This window comes from Vanacampus margaritifer, chromosome 1, assembly GCF_051991255.1.
Source record: "Vanacampus margaritifer isolate UIUO_Vmar chromosome 1, RoL_Vmar_1.0, whole genome shotgun sequence".
NCBI lineage: Eukaryota > Metazoa > Chordata > Actinopteri > Syngnathiformes > Syngnathidae > Vanacampus > Vanacampus margaritifer.
Window position 1 is genome coordinate 67,588,217 of NC_135432.1, and position 23,838 is coordinate 67,612,054.

The following is a 23,838-nucleotide window of genomic DNA, read 5'->3' on the forward strand; positions in this document are numbered from 1 at the left end:
GGGTATTTGTCAACAAATGACAGGATTCAACACCTCCACTTTTTCCAGCATAAGGGTCCAACAAGCACACCGTTGGGGGACCTGGGTGTTGCAACAGAGTTGTTTTCTCGCTCTCTCTCTCAGCGTGGATATTTAAAATTTTAGGTATGCTTTTATTTTCATGCAGTTTATTCACTGACTAAGTAAATTCTAATCCACCCAAATAAAAAGGTAAACTCCCACACTTTTTTTCCCTGGAAGCAAAAACGACCTCAGATGTGACGTTGCCATGCATCACGTGACCAGCCAATCGTCTGACTCCCACGCAAACAAGCGTTGTCTCCTAGCAACAGCTTCCCTCTGATAAGAACTGGAAAACACGTCTGATGTCCACGGGAGCGCGCTTTCGTTCGGCGATGACAACGGGGGCGCGCACTCTCTTACCTCACCTCAGCTCCCCTCCCTCCCCTCGACTTCCCTTGTAATCTTGACGGGGTGACGTCATTGCCCAGGAGCCGTGGGAGGAGGCGCCATTTCACGCCCCTAACCAGCACCCAGCCAGTCACTCGGTCTGTCGGTCGGTCAGTGACAGTCAGTCACCTGAGCGGCGAGCCGTCAACTTCTTCCGCGGCGGTCGTCGTGTCGTTTCCTTTGCCCGCTTCGACTCATGGAAGTCCCGGGAGAGCAGGCGTCTCCCGTCACGAGCGGCTCCGTCTAAAGCCAGGACTTTTGACAGCTAACGCTAGCTAGCATGTGAGCTAGCCTCTCCGGCGTCTGTCGGCCGAACGGATCCCACCCCTGCCGCGGGAGGGCGGGACACTCTTTTGTTGGGAATTCACCTTCCATCGGCGCCTCATCGCGCTTGTTTTGAATCCAAGGCGAGGCGAAGGCACAATTTGGCTGCATTGGCAACGGATGTCCTAAAAGAACGGTAAGGCGGGCTCGGTCTAATTCCTGCAACGCGCTTTCGCTCCTGAATGAGGTCAATAAACTCATTGTGGTGCATTATTTACGTGTCGTCATGATCAACTGTACCTCTTGTAAGTATTCCAATGATTTTCATTTTCAGAGAAAGAAATCCTCTGTGCTTGGGCTGATGTGATCTAATTGCAGGATTTGCTCGGGTGAAAGTGGAAGGCTTGTGTTTCCTGTGAGTCAAGAACATTGTATTCGGGCTAACTGGTTCTTCAGGTTGGACCGTGTGCGTGTGAGGCGATGAGGGCAAGAACAGAAGCCTGTCAGCCGGCCAGGGTTCGATGCGGCGTCCCGAGCGCCTGGCCGCGATTGGCATTCCGCGCGGGTGGAGCTTCTTGAAAGCTTCTTGTGTTGGGACACAGTGAACGCCAGTGTGGTGGGACCCACAGCTGGGATGAGGATGAAGATGAGGATGAGGATGACGTTTAGGTTCGACAACCAGCAGGCTTCCCGACTACCACCTTCTCCTCCGTTGGATCATCTTGGTTGTTGTCTACTGGGCTGTCAATTGAACCCATTCAAATGCAGCTTCTGGTGGGACGTATTCAAAGCCATAATCGTCCTGCTAACTGCTGGTTGTTGTGATTGTGTTTGTAAACAAAGTGAACAGCCGCTACTGACTGTCCTCGAACAATCAGCGCGGACAACTGTGGTTCTTGTAAGAACCGTTTCCGCACTTCCTGTCTCTGCGAGATGTGGAAGTGAAAGCTTGCAGTCGATTGTTGAAGAAGTACGCGGTGTTCTGAACACGAGACTTCAAGCGCCACTTCTGGGACAAACGGGACATTATTTACTGGTATTCTGGCCTGGAGCGTTGGCGGACTCAACTGCAGCCGGAGCGAGGCGTCATATGAAGCCGGGGGCCTTTTTTGCTACAACGTGTCTCCAAAGTTTCGACATCTCGTGATCTTCAATGAGGCTCTTGCGAACGCGCTACAGAAGAGCTGCGAGCTTCGGGAACTCGTGGCGGGACTTTTTCCCTGCATTTTAAGCGAATCCCAGCCGTGATTACCGATGAGACTCGGCGCACGGCAGCTGACGGAGACTTCCTCCTCCGCCTCGCGCTCGCACTTCCTCTTCTTCCTGGATCAAACTGGAAATGAAATCCACACCTTTCATCACTTGCCAGGGTGCTCCTCTTCGAAGCCGTTGTTTACATTTCAAGACGTTGGCGTTCCTTCAGGATTGGCAATCGTTGGCATCATTGTTTGTATGTTAACATCTCATAGAATTACGTCTGGTTAATACATTTGATCTTGTGAAGAATATTTGCATTAAAGCCACTCGTGGGTGATTTAAGTAAATGCAGTCCATCAAATGTTCTGGTTGCCTCTTGTTGTACTTTTTTAGTTGGATCTGCACGTCACGCAGTCCACATGGTCGTCTTCCTGCTCGCCAGTCAGCTGACTCGCTGCAGGCTGGATGCTGCCCCCCCCCCCTTTTCGACCGTCCCATTCTTCTGCCGGCACTCTAAAGTGTTTTCTCCGCACACTTGTTAACTCTTTGACTGCCAGACGTTTTCAGAAAAGGGATGCCGTGGGTGCCAGCCGATTTTAAGCATTTTGACTGATCTTTCAAGGTCCATAGAAAATTATGTGTTTGGACTATGGAAACACACATACTACCAAAAAAAGATTGGACTCTCATCTTTCATCAGAAAAAAAAAGTTTGTTTCTACCTTATTCCGTTTTTCAGTAATCAACAATAGAAAATGGTTAGTTTCACCTCTGTTTTGAAACAAACGTCTTTTAACGTCTTTGGCACTCCTCCATAGGATTTTACTAAACGTTATTTAACGTTTTTGGCAGTCAAAGAGTTAACGAATGTGAAATGTTTCCGACGGCAGGTTCGTGGCCTGGCTGTGCTCCGTGTTGTCACGGAGGTGGCGAGTGACCGGACCGATCCTGAATCCGTGTTTCCGCGCCGCAGTCGCGAATGCGTTTGGGAAGCTTTGCGGTGTTGAAGCCTGCAGACATTTTATGCGGCAGCTCACTCATAATCCTCTTTTGGAGGGTGTGAAATTGATACAAAGCCAGCATGGAGCGCGACACGACTCGGCGACACGACTCGTTCTGTCTACGGCCGGAGCTGCTTGAAGGCGGTTTATTGCTGCGGATTTTCATTTTGCATTTGGTGATGCAGAGTAGTTTAATTTGCTTACAACTTGTCGTAGCCGGTTTGTTTGACCTGCTGAGTCGTTATTGCCTCATAGCTTGGAATCTGCCTGTCGGACTCATTTTTCTATGCTGGGTCACAGTATCAAATCCTGGTCCAGAAAGTCAGAACTGTTCGGCTTCCAGTAGATAAACCAGCTCTTACCTGCCAGTTGAGTAGAAAGAAGCAGACGAGCCCAAATGTGGCAGGATTTTGGCTTTCTGGACCTGAACTTGAGACCTCTGCTTAGATGTTCTTAATCAAACCAGTGAGGGAAATGTTTGCCTGCTGTTTTGTTTGGGTTTCCGTCCTCTCTAGGGGGACGGAAATGGAAAACTGTTCAGTCCTTAAGTGTGCACGGAGCCAGTGACATACGGAAGAAGCATTTCTTCTTTGCAACAGGAATTAAAAAAATGCGTGACCTTCACAGTACAAAAGGCTGATGCGGACTTGCAGAAAATGTGCTCTTAAGCTTCAAATGTTGAAAACCGTCAGAAGTGAAGCGAGCAGCTCGTTGACTCACCTTGAACGTTTGCCAACCTCATCCAAGAAAGTTGAAAAAGTCCAGATCCCAAGTTTCCGCGTTGAAGCGCGACGAAGCTCCAATCCGTAAACGCGGCGAAATCCCTCCCGGCTCTCGCCGCTTTCATCGCCGTCTGATGTCCCTTGATGCGTCACGGCGACACGGGCGCCCGCATCACGCCTGCTTCTATGATTGTCGCTTTCAGGATGCGTGAGGACATGTCCAGCATGGTGCGCGCGAAGGCCGAGGAGGAGCCCGGCGAGAAGCTGTCCCAGGACGAGATCATCTCGCGGACCAAGCAGGTGATCCAAGGCCTGGACGCGCTCAAGCAGGAGCATCACGCCATCCTGGACGGCCTGCTGGGGACGCTGCGCTGCCTGAAGCGGGACGAGGAGGGCGGCGTGCTGGTGGAGGAGAAGTCGCACATGATCCGCAAGTCGCTGGAGATGCTGGAGCTGGGGCTGAGCGAGGCCCAGGTGATGATGGCGCTGTCGGCCCACCTGAGCTCGGTGGAGTCGGAGAAGCAGAAGCTGCGGGCTCAGGTGCGCCGCCTGTGCCAGGAGAACCAGTGGCTGCGGGACGAGCTGGCCGGCACGCAGCAGAAGCTGCAGAAGAGCGAGCAGAGCGTCGCGCAGCTGGAGGAGGAGAAGAAGCACCTGGAGTTCATGAACCAGCTCAAGAAGTACGACCACGACCTGTCGCCCGCGGTGAGTCCCGCGACGGTTCGACCGGCCCGTAGGCGGCGGCCTTCAATCAGCGCCGTCAATATTGCCGTTCTCGACTTTTTGCCGCTTTTAACGGCGCCACGATTGATTTGAAATGTACTTTGGATGCAGATTGGCAACGTTTATTTTATTTTCATCCAAGTCAGGGGAACGTTTATGATTTATTTTGGCAGTTTTGGTCCTCCATAATATTCAGCCAGAATCTCCAGAACTCATTAGGCAGCGCTTGACAGGGCCTGAAGAATCATGCAAAAGCAACCAAAGAGGTTTTTTTTTTTTGCTAAAGACAAAACTGCAGCAAAAAGGCCCCAAACGTCAACAAGCAGGACGTGAAGACGGTTGCCAGGGATGAAGTCCAGCATCTGCTGATGTCTTTCATACGTTCCACACTTCAGACTGCAAAGAAGAAAAATAGCGATCGTTAATTCGTCCCATGACGTTTGATGCCTTAAGAATACACAAATTTGGATGTCAATACCTTCAAATGAAATCGTATCTTGTCTCATTTCAAATCCATGAAGGTTGTCTTCAGACCCAAAAAGACGCCAATTGTCCCCAATATTTAAGGACCGGGCCAAATATTGGTCATTTTGTAATGCTGTGTAAATATGTGCAGGGCAGAAACGATTCATCCAATAACTCAAATAATTTCAGATTGAAGCAAAATCTCTGCCTCCAAACTTCGCGTGATCGTTTTCCCAACCGCATCGCTTCGTGTAAAACGATTTTGTGCGACGGCAGCGAGCCGTTTGGAACGATTCATTGATAGATAGATTATCCGATTCTAAACCCTCTGACCGATTTGTATTCATTTTGTAAATTACACTCATTCGTAAAACAATAGGACTTTACTATGATTGCTTATTTTTTTTCATATTTACAGAATTAACGGCGTTGATGTGCTGTGTTGTATTCATGCCAGTGATGACATCATCAAGTGTTTCAAAACCATTTTTCATTGCAAGTACAGTCATTTCTGGACTATATAAGATGCTACTTTTTTTTCCACTTGCATTCGCCCCTGCGTCTAATACAAAGGTGCGGCTTATCATCCGATCACAAGGGGGCGCACTTTAAAGGAAGCGCAAGAGCGTCAGGCAGAGCAAAAGAAACCAAGTGACACCCAAATACAGTGAGAGAGACGGAACCAGAGCGAGACAATTATGGAAAAGAAAGCGGGAACATTAAAACACCTGCGGCTTACAGTCGGGTGCGCCTTATAGTCCAGAAATGACAGTATGTATAATTCTCTGTAGAACAAACCCAGTATTGTGAGCAGGAATGACAAATGATTCCAAAGTCAGTTTGCAATCATTCACGCATTCCTGAATTTTGAGTGGACTTTTTCATTGGCGATCTAAGAATTTATTTGCGCACTTTCTTCTTCAGGAGGAAAAAGACTTGGACTCGAGCAAGGAGACCCTGGATGATCTCTTCCCGGATGATCAGGACGACCAAGCGCAAGGCAGTAAGTACGCTTTATGATTTTGTCAACTTTCGAACCTCTGACGTCCGAGCACAACTTTAGGGCATCCTAAATTTTAGTGAACGAAGCATCACCACAGCGGCGGTCAATAGCGAGACGGCTAACGGCTAACGGCGCTCTCCTCAGTTATTTGGGGTCACCCAGGATTCCTTTTTAAGTTTGTAGATCAGAAATCATTTCAGATACACAAAAGTCTCAGCACGAAGACATTGAAGACTTTTTGAAAAAAAAAAAATATATATATATATATATATATATATATATAAATCTAAAATATTGTCTAGCGACCCGTCCAGGGCGTATCCCGGTCGTTGTGGTGAATTTTGTCAACGTTCACCCTTGTCGTCCGTGGTCTTCGCAGTCCAGCCGGCCCACGGCAGCGCGGCGGCGGCGGCCGCCCAGCAAGGCGGCTACGAGATCCCGGCGCGCCTGCGGACGCTCCACAACCTGGTGATCCAGTACGCCTCGCAGGGTCGCTACGAGGTGGCCGTGCCGCTGTGCAAGCAGGCCCTGGAGGACCTGGAGAAGACGTCGGGACACGACCACCCCGACGTGGCCACCATGCTCAACATCCTGGCCCTCGTTTACAGGTCGACAAAATGGCCGCCGCTACTACTGCGAATGGGACACCAGAAATTCCCACTTTTGGCTGAAGGACCCCGTTTGATATTTAAAATGGGCAGTTAACCGAAAATAGTTCATTTTAACAAAATAGTAATTCAATCATAGTGAAACATTTTATTTAAACGCAGAATTATAAATAAATATATAGAAAATGTATATTTTAATAATACATTGATAATTTATTCTAATGTAACTTATTAATTATAGCCAATGAAATATAAATACAAAAAAACTTAACCAATTATTTAAAGAGGTCAATAAATGATTCAGATTCAATGAATATTTAATTGTTTTTGAAAAGTAAATAAATGCATTTTAAATGACCAATTTTAGGCAACGGATGAAAAAGCAGATGGCGGGATGATATTTCTCGCAGCCTCGTTGTAATTGCCGCTGTAGCATCGCAAAAGCCGTCTAGCGGCTGCTAGACGACCGCAAAGGTCCTTGTGGAACCCGGCCGGCAAGTCCGACGATTTACGGTACGCCGGCAATGTCGCCGCTGTCCGCCCCAAACAAAAGAACCTCCCAAACCTGCTGGAAAACTATTTTAACGAGTTCTTCTGCTTTTTATCTCCCGCCACAAATCTTCCGCGTAGAACAATCTGCCCGTCTTTCGCTTGCGTGTGGGAACCGCGTGCGGGAAAGCGCCGTAACGGCCGTCGTGGACGTTGCCATCGGGCCTTCACGCGCTTTCGTCCTGTTTGTGTGTGCGTGCGCGTTTGACAGAGATCAGAACAAGTACAAGGAGGCGGCCAACCTGCTGAACGACGCGCTGGCCATCAGGGAGAAGACGCTGGGCCGGGACCACCCTGCCGTGAGTTCGTCCTTGAAAAACACACTTTCAATGCTGCCGACATCGACGTGTCCTCGTCCAGGATGTCCAAGTTCGGCATTTCTTTTGTGTTCTGCTAATGAACGGCAATCGGGGGGAACAAATGATTTTGTATTGCTTAGGGACCGGGCCGGCCTTCAAATACAAAAAAATGGTTCATTTAAAATGAATGATGAAGAAATCTTAAAGCTAAGCTAAGCTAACGGGCTACTTTCCTATTTGCTGTAGCTAACTTCTTATTGGACTCATTTTTGGAGGCCGGCTGAGTCATTGGCCTTGTTGACGCGGCCTGTCATCACCCTGACCTTTCTTTCTTTTTATCTGTGTATGCAATTAGGCGGGTAGAGAACCCGGACACGTGCACGAGCACGTGCACGCTCGCTTTAAGATCGATAACATTGATTTTCGCCGGCTCCCTCGCAGACAACAAACACGGCCATTACTGTGTTTTTTCTTCTCAATGGCAGTTTTTAATTCTTCCAAGGTTGTTACACGTTTTTTGTGTCGGTATTTTAACACTTTTGACACAAGATGGTGATAAAGTCACGCACGGAATGAAGAAAGAAAAAGAAAAAAACGAACTGTGTTAACTCCTTCAGGTGTGAATCTTCAGCGATCAACATTTCGTGAGGTTTGCCCCCCCCCCCCCCATCACTGTTTTTACTTTCCATCTCAAAGTGATTGCCACAAAAAAATCAGCATTTCCTCCTCACTCTTTTCCGCAAATACAACTTGCATCATTCAAATTCTTACACGGGGCACTTTTTTCTCCCGCAATTTCAAATCATCCTGTCACATGCTTTGGTCAAAATAACCCAAGGAACAAGAAAGAGTTGCAAAAAGTTGAGCACAGAGCAAGTGGCGGAAAACAAACAAACGCCTCATACATCATGCAAGCATTTTCACTGACGGAGGCAGCACTTCATAAACGACGACACTTTTCACACTTTACTCCGCATGCGACAGTTTAAACAGTACAGACAACAAAAATGATGAAAAAGTCACATTTTCTTTATGTCCCCTTTTTAAAAAAAACAACAACAACCCAACGAGTTCACCCTTCTTCCTTTTTCTTCTTCCCACCCTGCCCTCGCCTGTCCTGGCCTCTGACGACCTCGAGGGTCCTAATGACTTTCGCCGCCAAACGTGATCAAACGACGAGGCCGCACTCGATGACTTCCTTTTCCCGAGCGCGTTCGGTTTTCAGACCAGACGTCGACGTTTGTCGGCGCGAAAATGATTTGAGGCCCGCGTTGGTTTCGAGGTTGACCAAAGGTTCGTCTCGTCCCCCGCCAGGTCGCCGCCACGCTCAACAACCTGGCCGTGCTGTACGGCAAGAGGGGCAAGTACAAAGAGGCGGAACCGCTGTGCAAGCGAGCGCTGGAGATACGAGAGAAGGTCAGATGGAAACACGTCTTCGTTTTCATTCACAACACAATCGATGTGTTATTGAGATAGATACTTATTTATTTATTTATTTATTTATATATAAATACCATTTTAGACAATATGCTTCCTTTTAAAGTGTTCACGGAGCTCCCAAGGTTATCAGTAAAAAAAAAAAAGGTACATGGAAACTTAAAGAAGTAAAAACCATAGCTCAGTTTTTTTTCCCCCAAATTTTAAGAATCTTGAAATCTTAAACTTTCACATCTCTTTGTTTTAGTGTTGAACAAAAACAAAAGGTTCAGAGGATTCCCCGGGTCAGCAGCATCTCTTATCACGTTAACTGAAAATGTAAATAAATAGTTCCCTCAGATTGAAATGTTTTAGCTTTAGTCAGATTTAGTAAAAAAAGCCGATATCGATATTTATCAAAATGCCTGATATCGGCGCCTCAATCAGTCTATCCCTAATAATAAATAATCCAAACACATATACATGGGCCCGGACAAAAGTCCTCAATAAGTCACAGTAATATATCTTAAGATAACATAATAAAACAATCGCCATGATAATTGAGATGCGTAAAAAAAAACAAAAAAAAAAAACATTCAACTGGGTGGCTTAAAACACAGGAAGTCAAGCGTAAACAAAATGGCCGCCGCCTCCGCTTCTGCTGTCGTCGCGCTGCAGGTGCTGGGCAAGGACCACCCGGACGTGGCCAAGCAGCTCAACAACTTGGCCCTGCTGTGCCAGAACCAGGGCAAGTACGAGGAGGTGGAATATTACTACATGCGAGCGCTGGAGATCTACCAGACCAAACTGGGGCCCGACGACCCCAACGTGGCCAAAACCAAGAACAACCTGGTGAGGAGCGCAGCATTGGACAAAAAACAAACAAAACGGTTTTGGAATGTCCACGTTGTGACAGCGCTGTCAACTTTTCCTCCACCAGGCCTCCTGTTACCTCAAGCAGGGCAAGTTCAAGCAGGCCGAGACGCTCTACAAAGAAATCCTCACACGGGCCCACGAGAGGGAGTTTGGTTCTGTTGATGGTACGGCGTGCACCGGTCTTGACCGCACACACACACAATTTGTCTCTGTATCATCGTGGGGACTTCTCATTGACATGATGCATTTCCTAGCCCAGTAGTGGGCAAACTCGGTCCTCGGGGGGCCGGAGTCCTGCAGGTTTTGGATGTTTCCCTCCTCCAACGCAGCTGATTCCAATCAATATTATCTTGCGGATGAGCTGATCATTTATCAGATGTGTTGGAGAAGGGAAACATCCAAAACTTGCAGGACTCCGGCCCCCGAGGACCGAGTGTGCCCACCCCTGTCCTAGCCCCTCCCCCTAACCCCAAGCATCCAAAATGGTTGCCCCCCCCCCCCCCCATTCCTTACCCTAACCTCAACCCTAACCCAATTGGAACCTAAACTCTAAAACCAAGTCGTGACCCTCAAAAAGAGGTCTGAACTTGTGGGGACCACCCAAACGTCCCCACAATTTCAAGTCGGTCCCCACAATGGTAGCTAAACCTGGCAAAACACGCGTGTATGGGCCCCACGATGTGTAAAAGCGCGCACACACACACACACACGCTTGTGTCCACAAATGCTGTTCTTGTTTCCACCGCAGGCGAGAACAAACCCATTTGGATGCACGCCGAGGAGCGGGAGGAGCAAAGCAAGGTGAGCAAATGTTCGTACATTTGTGCTAGAATCGCAAAGCTTGTCTCTTTGGGAGAATCACACAAATGTGCAAAAAAGGAATTTTTTCCATGAAAGAAATTAGACGAGATGTCGTCCTTTTTTGTTTCAATTCAATACAGTCGTTTTTTTTTTTTGTAGAGCATTTGAAAAACAGCCGCCGTTTAAAAATCACACATCAGACAATTCAACAAAATTTAATTTTACATTTATTGTTCAACTTGTGTGTGTTTTGAGGGGGTGGGTCCTTTCTCATGCAAATGAGCCAAAACTCCCCCCCCCGGACCCTCAACACTATCATTGTCCCATTGCCAATCACATCTCTCATTTCAAGCAGGCTACTACTTGCCCTTAGTTGGACCAAAAAGAAGCAAGCGCCTGTGAAGGAAGAAAAGTTTGGGTTGTATTTTCACTGGTGGAAGCAGCACTTCAGCATCACCCCCCACCCCACTGCCACGTAGGGCCGCCATGTCTCAAGCAGGACCCACATACCCTCGTCTGCTGGGCCAATACTGAATATGCTTTTTCTTGCCATGACGACCAGCAATCTATTCTTTATCCTCCGTGAAGAGGATTGGATTTGTGCTCTCCGATTGCGTCGTCCACTTGGTTGCTTGCTGATGGCGGTGCTGCGTTTCCGACTCGACTCAACTGATGTTGAAATGGCTACAGTTGCCATGGTAACCAGTGTTGCCGCACATTGACTAAGTCGTATGGAAAAGCTGCAGTAAGAAGGCACCGTCTCGAGTTAGCGGATTAGCCGCCGCCGCCGCCGCGATGAAGCCTCAACGCTTCGTTATTGCCGAGGCCGCCGTAATCCCACCAGCGTCGCTTAACTTCCAATTTGGTCGTTGGTTCATTTCCAGCTTAAAGTGCTTTTGAAGTTGAGGACCTCAACCAAGTCGCGTGCAGAGATTTAAAAAAAAAACAACACAATCAATCAAATCAAAATTGTACAACTCATTTGAATACGATTTCTCTGAATTTGGAGTTTTAAAGAAAATGAGGTCGGCCGATTGAAACCAACTCAATCGGATGTCTTTGTTTTGTCAGGGCAAGCCAAAGGACGGCTCGCCTTTCGGAGAGTACGGCGGATGGTACAAAGCCTGCAAAGTTGACAGGTAAGTCTTTTTCGAGAGCGACACGAGGAGGCGTGAAACGTGCAAACGTGTTGCGTTGTGTTGCGTTGCGCAGCCCCACCGTCACCACCACCCTGAAGAACCTGGGGGCGCTCTACAAGCGGCAGGGCAAGTTCGAGGCGGCCGAGACCCTGGAGGAGGCCGCCATGCGCTCCAGGAAGCAGGTGACGGCCGCACGGACGCTCGCTCGCTGGCGTGCGCGCAGATCGAAGGAGCGCAAGTCTTCAAAAGCTGCGCGCAAGAAAAATGGCCTCCAAAATGTCGCTTGCGTGTCCAAATAGGGTCAATTTCACTTTATTGACTCCAATTGGTCGTCGTGGGCTGTCTTGACGTTATTTTTGAAGCAGACTAAAAAGTGTTGAAAATAGCTTGAGAACAAATCTGAACATTTCTTTGCGTTGATTCGGTTGCCGCAAAACTGAAAGTCGGCAACTTTGTTTCGACAATTCTGAGTGAAAATCGTTGCGTCAACAATCAAATTATGAGTCGGATTGCAAATTTGGAAGAACAAGAACATGAATCCACCAGTGCAGAGTTTCGCTAATTGGCCAAACGGGTCAAGTGACTTGAGAAGAAGATTTACATCACAAGTAATCATTTTTGCAGCATTTGTCGCTCTACGAACTTTGATCAAGTGTTTGGGATGATGATGATGTCATCGCTGTTGTTTGCGTCAGTGAAATATTTAGGTTGGGAAAGCGCAGACTTTAATGTCGACTACAATTAATACTTTGTCATTTTCACAACTTTCAGCATTCCTACGCAATTTTTGCAGAAATTGCACTTAGCCTAGTTAGCATCAGCAACTTCCTCCTGTTGTCCATATAAGGGCATGCGACCGTAGGCCCAATTTGTGGTGCGCCACAAATGACTGTCGTGCCACGTAAAAATAAACACTCTCGTTGAAATAGTAAAATCGGTATTTGGCTTTGATGATCTAAATCTGCGTTTGGTTCATGTTTCCACCCGAGGACAAAATATTTTATTCACAATTAACTCTTTGACTGCCAGACATTTTCAGAAAAGGGATGCCGTGGGTGCCAGCCGATTTAAGCATTTTTGACTGATCTTTCAAGGTCCACAGAAAATTATGTGTTTGGACTATGGAAACACACATACTACCATGAAGGATTGGACTCTCATCTTTCATCAGAAAAAAAAAGTTTGTTTCTACCTTATTCCGTTTTTCAGTAATCAACAATAAAAAATGGTTAATTTCACCTGTGTTTTGAAAAAACGTATTTTAACGTCTTTGGCAGTCCTCCATAGGATTTTACTAAACGTTATTTAACGTTTTTGGCAGTCAAAGAGTTAGTCGTCAAAGCATCAAAACACATATTGTGGCAACTTTTTTCACGGCCACAAAATGACCCCCTTGACTTAGACGTGGAATGTTTTTTTTTTTTTTTCCCCGACGGAGGGTCTGGACACGGCCCACAAGCAGCGCGTGGCCGACGTGCTCGGCGAGCCCGAAGCTCGCGAGAAGCAGCGCAGCCGCGAGAGCTTGACCTCCGACACGGTCAAGTACGAGAGCGGCCCCGACGGCGGCGAGGAAGTGAGTATGAGCGTGGAGTGGAACGGGGTAAGTGCAGTACACAGCCCTCGCCGATACACGCTGCGCTGATACTCGATGCTCGTTGTTGATTGACCGCCAGGGAGCCGCAGTAGACGACTCGGCGCTACCTCGACTTACAACGATGCGACTTTGCTGCGGATAAAGCGCACAAAACAAAAAAAAAACAAAACCGTCATTCGTAGTCAAGGAGGCCAACAACACATATTTCAAGCCATATTCATTTGCCGTAAAAGAGAACGTTTGCATGTTCTCCGCGTGCTTGCGTGGGTTTGCTCCGGGTTCTCCGGTTTCCGCCCACATTCCAGGCAGGTTCATTGAACGCTCCAAATTGTCCGTAGGCGTGATTGTGAGTGTGGTTGTTCGTCTGTGTGTGCCCCGCGATTGGCTGGCAACCCGTTCGGGGTGGGCCCCGCCCCCCGCCCCCCGCCCACTGCCCGAAGCCAGCTGGGATGGGCTCCAGCACCCCCCTTAACTCTTTGACTGCCAGACGTTTTCAGAAAAGGGATGCCGTGGGTGCCAGCCGATTTAAGCATTTTTGACTGATCTTTCAAGGTCCACAGAAAATGATGTGTTTGGACTATGGAAACAAACATACTACCAAATGAAAGATTGGACTCTCATCTTTCATCAGAAAAAAAAGTTTGTTTCTACCTTATTCCGTTTTTCAGTAATCCACAATAGAAAATGGTTAGTTTCACCTCTGTTTTGAAACAAACGTCTTTTAACGTCTTTGGCACTCCTCCATAGGATTTTACTAAACGTTATTTAACGTTTTTGGCAGTCAAAGAGTTAAAGAAAATGGATGGATGGAAGTTAATATCGTTGCGGAATAAATTGAAAGTTGTAAGTCAAGGTACCGCTGCAAAGTTCCACCAAGCAGTGCGCTTTGGTTCCCTTCAGTCTGCCCCGTGTTCACGTTTCTGCATCTTCTCGGCACCTTTTTGTTGTCAATTAGGGGTGTCAAAATGAGTGCATCGATTTCCAATTAATTTGAAGTCCTTTTACGTCACTCTTTTTTTTTTTTTTTTTTGGGCGCGATTAATGACCGGCCCTAACTTGGAAAGCCGCAGACAAACAAATTTAGCCGTAATGAATTCGATCCTAATGTTATATTTGTGGAGGCAAATCAAGCTTTATTTTACAATTTTAAAAATGTGCAGAATTTCTCAAGTCACTTCATGTTAAAGATGAGCTGCACTGAGCTGTCACCGTCTTACAAATGCAATTATGCCATCTAGTGGCAGAAAAATGACCTCAACACAAATCATTATCACGCTTGTTTTTTTTTGCAGTACAGTACATCTTTTTAATTTAAACTCAAATTTATGAATTATGAAATGACTGTATCAATGACTAAAAGATGCAACCATATTTCTATTAGTTTAACATTTGTTTCCCACTTTTATGCTAACAAGCGTAAGAAAACGTAGGGGGGGAATTATTGTACATTTTATTGTACAATGAGAACAGATATGAAATGTGCGATTAATCGTGAGTTAACTATTGAAGTCATGCAATTAATTACAATTACAAATGTTAATCGCCTGACACCCCTAGTTGACACGTTCCCGCCATCCCGCCTGCCCACATACAAAAGATGCATCAAGATGTTCTCAACTGCTTGCTGGAAACATGCGCATACAGTAGATGATGTTCTAGATCATAGGTGGCAAAGTCCGGTCCTGGAGGGCCGCAGTCCTGCAGGTTTTGGATGTTTCCCTCCTCCGACACGGCTGATATATGATCAGCTCATCAGCGAGCTTTGCAGGAGCCTGAAAACGATCGTGATCGTCAATCAGGCGTGTTAGTGGAGGGAAACGTGGAAAACAGGCGGGATAGGAGAGGGGCTCTCCAGGACCCGACTTCAGCACCCCTGGTCTCGATGCTTCTTGTGCTTCTTAGCAAGTGTGTCGACAACAAACGCTGTACTGTAACTTGTCGTGTTTTTAAGTCTACCGTAGGACGCCGTTGGTCCACTTTGGACTCTTTTCTCTAAGATGTCTCGTACTAACTCCTAAAAACAAAAACTTCTTGTGCAGCTCTAACCGTGGCTTGATATCATGTCCCTCCTCCTGCCCCTCCCACCCCCGCGCCACTAACGCCATGTCGATCTGCATAGCAACAATTGTCATAACAATCCCCCCCCCCCCCCTCCGCTCTGACAACCAATCAGCATCGTCCACTGTCAGCCATTTTGTCACCAAATGGGGTGACTTCAAAGTGTCTTTGTCTCCACTATGTCAACATGGGCTCTGTACTGTACTCCTACTTCATGTTTGGTGCGTGCGTGCGTGCGTGCGTGCGTGCGTGCGTACGTGCACGTCAATGTGTGCATATTGCATGCTAACGTAAAGCTTCCTGCTTTGCTCAACATGTCAGCAGCCGGCGAGCTTCGAAAATGTTCCTTGTACAGCTTGAACAAGGTCGGCCGGTCTGGCTGCTCACATGTCGTCTTTTCGTGGCGCACTTTGACCTTTCAACAGCATCCAAGAAGCCAAACAGGAGCGCTAGTTAAGAACGTTGCCTAACTTCTTCTTCTTGGTCGTCTCTCTGTCCGCCCTTCTGTCTGTCTGTCTGTCCTTCCTCATCTTCCTCTTCCTGTCTCCTCCGCCGCCGCCGCCGCCGCTTGGACCAGCAGGCCTAACGACCTCCAGATGACCCGTAACGCTCGTAAACGCTCGTCTCCTGCGATGGACGCCTCCGGCTTTGCAGCGACGCCTCGCTCTCGCTTGGTCTTCGTTCTCTGCTGGGGGAGGAACGTGCGGTCGTTTTAAACCCGGAGCGGCGAAACCATCCAACTTGTAACCGTGTCGATGTTAACCTGCCGTCCGCTTCTCTTCTTCTTTTCGAGACGCACTCTGTAATCCACCCCAGAAACATCGCAGCGTCTCCTATTGATGACATCACAGTCACGTGACTTAAACGGTTGAAGACGCTTTCTGTCAAACTGCAAAGTGGGAAATAAACCTCGTCTATACTACGATGTCGAACATTTAAAGTTAAACGTGGTTTTAAAAAAAGGGTCACAACAAACTGGCAATAATATTGACTTTAAGCAAGGTGAAGCAGCATGTGGTTCATCACCCACGGCCTGGTCAAGTAGCTGTTGCCAGGCGAGTCAGGAAATAAACTTCCCTGACAATAATTAAATCATTTCGTTATTGCTGCAATAAGACCTTTAAAGTTGAAATGTTGTTAATAGCTAAAAACTTTATTGATTTTTTTGGGCCCGCCTCTATCTTCGTATCTTCGTATTTGCCAACATAAATCATCAATCATCTTTTTTTTTTTACAATTTCACATACAAAACAGTTGTGTTAAAGATGTAGACCACACGGGGTCTAATTGTTTCATCTTTTTTAATTCAGTTCTCCATTTTAATAATCTGTTTATTTGCTATAAATAAAAATGATTAGATATTAGTGAAAGTGAAAAAATACATCTACATTTTTATGTCCTTAATGTAATAATTGGTTAGCTAATTTGAAATGAATGAAATATTTATTCAACGTAAATAATAAGCTTTGACTGTTGCGCATAAAAGTTGTCCCCGTTTCAAATTTGGAACGACCAATCAACACATTTCAGTCCCATAAAAGCCAAAACGAATATCTTGTACATTTGACGCACAACAACCCTGCCGGATTTGGATATTTAATTATTAAAAAATGTTAAATCACGTTTCTAAAATGAGGCCGTTCAGCAATTACCTTCAAACGTGGATTTCCAAAAACAAAATGCGTTTGCATTTTTCCTTGGCAGAGGTTTTCCAGACGGCGACGCTGGGATTTTGTCTCCTCATCACTTGCTGTAAATAGTACGGGAAAAAATGTCAACTGACTTGCGTGTAAATAGCGGTTAGCGCGTCCGCCACGGAGACGCGGTTTGCATGCCGCCATCTTGTACGTGTCGTTGTTCTCCACGCGGTGATTTTCGAGCCGGGAATGACGAAAAAGACGCCGTCACAATCTTTCATCGTTCCCGACCCGCTCAATCGCCACGCTTGGAGTTTTTAGAGGAACTTTGTGTCTCCTCTAAATCGTGATTAGGGAATGAATTGCAACCTCCTCGTACGTCGTACGTCGTCCTTCTTCTCCTTCTTCTCTTGCTAATCGTGCGCTGCTCGTGCTCGCCCGCTGTGTGTTTGTGTGCATTTTTCTTAACTTGCAATTAAACAAACTCTTGGCTGACATCAACTTTGTGTCTGACGCGTCTTCCTCTCCTCCTTCTTCTTCTTTTCCAATAATCACAATAACCACAACAAACATTGATATTTTTGATGATGTCGTCCGTTTAGAGACTTTTGAGCAATTGCTTCATCGGCTTCCATGTTGGCGCTCCCCTTTCATTGATTAGTAAAGAAAATATTGATCCTGAAAATATATTTGTCATCGAGTTGATGAATGGATCAACAGTGTGACAGATTCAGAATTCAAAAATTCATGCGCAGATTTTTGGTGGGGGAACTCATCACGCGTATTTCACAGCAAATAACCTTGGCTTATTCCCTCAAACCCAATCTTATGCTAACACGTTTCACTTTCTTTTCCCAGACCTGATCCCCCACTTACTCCCTTTTTTTTTGATTTGTTTGGGAGCTGATCCTCTGTTTGCTTGTTTTTAATACTTGATCCCCTAATCATTCTTGACCCTATTTTGAGGGGGCAAACCAGCCCCATTTTTTTGTAGAAACTCCGCCTTGAATTCAAGTTTTTAAATACATAATCCTTTGCTTATTTCTTTCATGGATATTAGAATGAATCTTAATTTGCAAATTCAACCATATGCTGATTTTTTTTTTGGGGGGTTGGTGGGGAGGGAACCATTTTTCACAGAATCCTATAGTAGCATTTTTATTTATTTTTTAACTGGTTCCCAGCTCAATCAAGTTTTTTTTTTTCATACCCAATCCCCCATTTTTTTTTCTTCTTCTGGAATATTTTTTCTTTCATGGCAATGACAATGAGCAAATTCACTTTTTTTGCTGATTTTTTGAGCGGGATACTATGAATGCCCCGTTTTGGGTTAACCCCCACTTGCTTGCTTGTTTTCCTCTTTGAGTGGTAAGCAATTCTCCAGCATACCAGGCTCCACTATAATTAGCATGCTAACATGCTAAGCTAGCATAACGAACACCAATACGAGTGGAAAACAAGTTGCGACAAGAACAGCACGACGGAAGAGGATTAGAGAGAGAGAGAGAGAAAAAAAAGTTTGGCAGGATTCTCACAATAAAGTCAGAATTTTGCCAAATGTTTTTTCTCTCTTGACTGGCCCTAATCCTCTTCCGTAGGACTAGCATTGGCTAAGTCTTGTCTTTATTGTCACACCTCTGATCACTTCATTAGGTACGCCACCGGATGAGATCCAATGCAAGAATTACAAAGAAAGAAAAAAAACATTTTTGTTTGCCAAATGCTGCCAATCAAAGTGTACCTTTGTTGTAAAGTTGTACGTCAAGGTAACGTAGCAGAAGAATACTGCGCCTGTTCCTAATGCTGTGTCCGGCGGGTGGCGTTGTCTCCCCCACATCAGGACGGCTCCGGCGCGCTGAAGCGCAGCGGCTCCTTCAGCAAACTGCGAGCGTCGCTCCGCCGCAGCAGCGAGAAGTTGGTGCGCAAGCTCAAAGGCAGCGGCAGCGGCGGCGGCGAGACCAAAAATTCCGGGTAACTATCACCAAAACGTACCCGTCTGCTCTCTCAGACAGCAGGAGGGACTCGCTGGACCTCCAAGCCTGCAGGGGGCGCCTGCTGCACTAACCAAAAGCTAAAGAGTTGCTACGTTTCTTGTACAGGAAGTCATATTTTCATGACGGCCCTTAGAAAATAAAAGAAGGGGGGAAAAATGCAGCTGCTGTCGTGCCAATCTGCACAAAACCTGCTTTTATTTTGGATGGCTTTTTTTGGGGGGTGTTCACTAATATTTATTGCATCTGGTTGGCTTCCTGTGGGCTGCTGTGGGCTTTTATTTCCATGTGTGGTTTTATTTTCGAAAGGTTACATGCTGTTGTCGCTGCATGGCTCGTTTTGTGTGTGTTTCATTATATATATTTTTTATTTAAGAATAAATGGCACTTGAATGTGGACCCGCATGTGCTCTCTGGTCTGGTTTCACTTCCTGCTTCCTGTCTTGTTGGTGGAAAGTTGATGACATCACGATGACGATGATGATGACATCACAATCATTATTTTAGCTTGAAATCACTTTTTTACATGTATCATGAAAATATATTTCCCCGTAAGATTGGGATTTTCTTGACTCTTAATCGTGATTTCAGTTAAAATCTCATCTGTTTTCATGCGAAGTTAAAACTTAGTCAAATTACGACCTCACGTATAGTTAAGTCTTACGTGAAAGAAATTACAACTATTATGATTTTTTTTTCCCACTTTGACTCATTTCACGTGATTGAAATGTTTTCTTTACAGAGTTAAAACGTTTTTTGTGTGTAATATTACGATTTTAGGTAGCAATTGAATTTGAAAATGAAAAATTACGGAAGGCTTTCTTATGAATTTGGGATTGTTTTGAAATACAAGACAAAATGGACTTGTATCATTCAAAGTCAAAAAATCTAAATTTTTCATAATTTATGAAAAGGTTCTCTTAAAATTCCGACTTTTTCATGTATAATCCAAACAGGTTTGTTTTGGTAACGGCTTCATGACTTTAAAATGACAGCCAGTGTAAAGCGATGACCGTGACGTCACTGCCTTCATCGTCGTCATCGTCGTCATTCCCAAGATGCAACACGACACTTGAACGAAGTTGTTGACGTGAGCGTGTGACACTAACTGAGTGTGACTAACCGAGACACGCGTGTTCTCCCCCTCACCCCTAAAACCTCCCCCCGCATGACACCACGCCCATCCGGTGGGGGGCGCGCAGCTTGAAACGAGCCAGCTCACTCGGCGTTCTGAACGTGAGCGAGGAGGCGGAGCCTAATGAGCCCAACTACCAAGTAAGCGCGAAACGTTCAGTGCCATTTGTTTCCAAATCGTCACGTTTTCATTTAAAATAAGAGCTTTGCAACTTCATGTCGGAATAATGCATTCTTCTCGAGAAATTGAGTTTTTGTTTTAAACTCTGTGTAATGTTGTTTTTCATGTATAAAACGTTTTTCTCATAAATGTAAACTCATGACTATTTTCAGGTCAAATTCAAATTTGAAACCCCCCCCCCCCCAAAAAAAAAAATAAAATAAATTACGACTTTAAAAAGAAAAAAAATACTTATATATCATTTTTCATGTACAATTAATACCTTTAAAAACTAATTTTTCTACGCGCTAACGACCAATCATGGCTCAGTCTGCTGACCAAACCCAGAAAACAGGTGAGACATGATTGGTCGTTACCGACTTCCTGAGCGCAGGTGATGTCATCATCAGTCGACAGCAAATGGAAACATTTGTTTACATGACAAGTAATGAAGTTATCAAATGAACTCTACACAAAATATTAACTTTTTACTGCTGAAAATGGCTGAATGTGTCAAGTATCCCTTTAAATTATTTTTTAAATGACTTTTTTTCATTTCAATTTGTAGACATTCTCATAAAATATGGAAATCTTAACGTTTTCATGTTAAATTTTAAAACATTTTTGTAAAGTATGGAAATGTAAAAAAATGTAAAATTCAACTTCAATGTAAATTTATGACTTCATGAATATATATATTTTAAACTCGTACGAAATATGATTTTTTTTTCTCAAAATGACTTTTTCAAGTACAGTGGAAACATTTTTTTCCATAAATTCTCAACTTGCCAAGTAAAATTTAAAACTTTTTTGTATGGTTAGAATTTTTTTCCTCATAAAAGTATGAATTTTTGAATTAGTGAAATGTGTTTTTTTGACGGACTATCGCTTGGAACGGTGCTATGATCAAACTAACGTTGACGACATCAGGATTTTGTTGCAAATCCTAGAATTTTGTTTTCTTTTTTTCAAGCTGTCATTTTAAAAGGTGTGCTGTGATCAAGCTAACATTAGCAACTAGCTCGTTTAGTGACATCTGTCATCGCAAGAGCGACTGAGAACGAGAGTGGGCTAACTTGTTTCGTCACATTGCACGAGACCAGTTGAATGTTTTCGGCCGCAACTTTAAAGGATTCGAAAATTTCACTTTCGATTTTGAAAGAAAAAAAAAATCCATTTTGAGTTTCATTGCCTGATCACGATCATCGACGATCATCGAAGTCAAGGATAAGCAACTGGTGTGTTGCCCACACCCTTGAGACATTTGTTTTTTTTGTGTGTGTTTTTTAAATGTAAACTTCTGTCAATATAATCTTCTTGTGCTAATTCATGTTCTGATGATTTGATCAATCTCGAAAATGGGAGTTAGCCCAGAATTGCACTAATAGATCCGGAAAGGTGCCGAATGGCGGCTCAACAATGGCTGCCTTCGTTGAGACCGGCATTCGCGTGAAAGATTTTCTCCGAGCGAAGTTCGCCCACTCTCGCCCTCAGCGACTCAAACGTTCCCTTTCACTCGTTCCCTTCCAGCCCAGTTCAAAGGGATCGTTGACGGCCGTAGCCGTCATTGGCAGTTGACCAGTTCAACCAAGTTTGGATCCCTTTGAGTAATTTCTCTTTTTTGCTGCCATCCAGGAACGAAATCATGGTCTGAGGAAGAGTCGCGACCTGAGCGCCAGCCACAGCGACCTGCCGCGCTGACGCTCGCCGCCGCGCTGACGCTCGCCGCCGCGCTGACGCTCGCCGCCGCGCTGACGCTCGCCGCCGCGCTGACGCTCGCCGCCGCGCTGACGCTCGCCGCCGCGTTGACGCTCGCCGCCGCGCTTCCTTGACTGCTGCTTGTAAATAACACTTTTTACATTTGGGTTTGACGCTTCCTGGTGGGCGGAATGTGGCCTCCTTAAGCATTTTTGCATGTCAGTCTTGTAGCCTGTAAAAAGTACATGACCAAAAAAAGTTGTAAATGTCCAAGGAAATTTTTTTTTAACCCTGCAGCTCGAAAATAACAGTCAGCAAGAAAAAGTCTGAATATTTCAAGTCTTTTTCTGTAATTATACATGAAAAAAGTGTGGGTTTTTAAAAAAATGAAAACGGATGTGTACACTCAGCAAAAAACTTTGAATTTTATGAAAAGAAACAATTTTTCTTGAAAAAGTCGTTTTACAGCAAGTCAAAATTTTAGAAGAAAATAAATCTCCATTTCACAAAAAAAAGTAATTTATGATGAAAAAAGTTGAAATGATAAATGTTACAATTTTATGTGTAAAATGTGGGATTTGTTTTACGAGGAAGAAAGTCTGACTTGGATGACAGATTTTAATGCGATTTTTTTTTTTTGAAAATGTACAAATTTTTTTTTTTTACTTTGCAATTGTAATTGCAGTGTAATTCCAGGCCAATATTTGCAAAACTGGACTTGATGTTGTCTTTGGCCTGTAAATATTCCGCCTTATCTGTACTTGTACCACAGCAACACGTGCGACCAAAAGACTAACCCCTTTTTTTTGTGCTACTTTTGCAGGGTTGTGCAATAATCCTGTCTTTGCTTGTTTGTGTGAAGTTCATGTCCAAAATGTCGATGGCAGCCGCCGACATTCCCAACACTTGCTGTCATTTCCCAAAACTTGATGACATTAGAATTATGCATGATAATAACATTTGTGAAATTCAAGCGACTGTTGATCGGTCTTTTTTTGTCTTTTTTTTTTCTTTTTGGCGTCGATGCACTGACAACACAACCATTAACAGCAGCAGCAGCACAGTGATGATGTCATGAATGTATTGCCAGTGACAGGAATTCCATACATGTGCATATTGTTTGAAAGCTGTCACTGCAAAGTTTGAGTGTCAACTAGTTTGTGTAAAACATGATAAACATTATAATGCAGTGTGTCTTGTTAGTGAAGATTTTTTTTTTTTTAAAGTGGTGTGCTTTGTTGCGAAGTTCCAATTTGGGTTGTTTCCAGCGCCATCTGCCGCACGTTAGTAGTTACTACATGTTACAATTCCACAACTCAATGCGGTTACTTGGTTGGAAAGTCAAGTCAGAAGTCTGCATTTTGTTTATTCATGTGGTATTTAATTTAAGGTTAAATGTGTTTTTCAGTGTTTCAAAAAATAAATAAATTCCCATACTTGTTTTGTTTTGTTTTACTGCAATGATCAATTCTGTATTTATTTCCCGTTACTTTTTAAAGTAAAACAATTCTCAATACTGGTAGCTAACATGTTTGTTTATTTGTTTGTTTTTACTTTTTAATTACAATTTTAGTTTTAGCATCAAAAAAAGTTGACTAATGAGAAATTTCCAACAGTTTTGTAAGTTTGTTTTACAGACATTGCTAATATATTTTATGACTATTTTAATGTTATTAAAAAACATTAATATATAACAAATGTAGTGATTAAAGTAATCAAAATCTATATATTTTTTCATGGCTAGATTTGAGTTTTTAATCATTAAAAAAATGAATTAAGTTCTATCTAAAATTAGGCAAGTTTTTTTTTTTTTTTTTTACAGTTTGCTGTATTTTTCCAGTGCTGCAAAAGCAAATAAAACAAAGCAAATCTTGTTTGCACCCTCCCTCTTTTTAAGCTATTACTATTCCTGTGTAATTTGCTTTTCTATGACATTATGCAAAAAAGATAGAGATAGACAATATATACAATTCCACTATATGTTATGTTGTTTGTTATTTACATCTATTACCAATCCTGTGTGATATCTTTCTTTTATTCTATTTTTTTTAAAT

At 44.4% G+C, this 23,838-nt stretch overlaps 1 protein-coding gene across 10 annotated transcripts; it reads left to right on the plus strand.

Annotated features, from left to right (window-relative positions):
- The first annotated feature begins 396 nt into the window (after nt 1-396).
- klc1a (kinesin light chain 1a) lies at nt 397-23,220 on the plus strand. 10 transcript variants are annotated; one of them, XR_013293931.1, is made up of 16 exons: nt 398-910; nt 3,837-4,338; nt 5,746-5,824; nt 6,204-6,432; nt 7,193-7,280; nt 8,595-8,696; nt 9,375-9,548; nt 9,637-9,736; nt 10,321-10,373; nt 11,445-11,512; nt 11,586-11,694; nt 12,951-13,112; nt 18,642-18,772; nt 19,995-20,067; nt 21,722-21,927; nt 22,608-23,220. XR_013293931.1 is itself a non-coding variant. In XM_077564381.1 (15 exons), exons 2-15 carry the CDS (start codon nt 3,838-3,840, stop codon nt 21,785-21,787), a joined length of 1,908 nt encoding a protein of 635 aa, XP_077420507.1. In that variant the 5' UTR covers nt 397-910; nt 3,837; the 3' UTR covers nt 21,788-23,220. The 10 variants fall into 10 exon arrangements, 8 of the variants coding, with proteins under 8 accessions (XP_077420507.1, XP_077420489.1, XP_077420515.1 ...); XM_077564381.1 differs by having other exon boundaries at nt 397-910; nt 12,951-13,085; nt 21,722-23,220; XM_077564363.1 differs by having other exon boundaries at nt 21,722-23,220.
- Nucleotides 23,221-23,838: the final 618 nt, after the last annotated feature.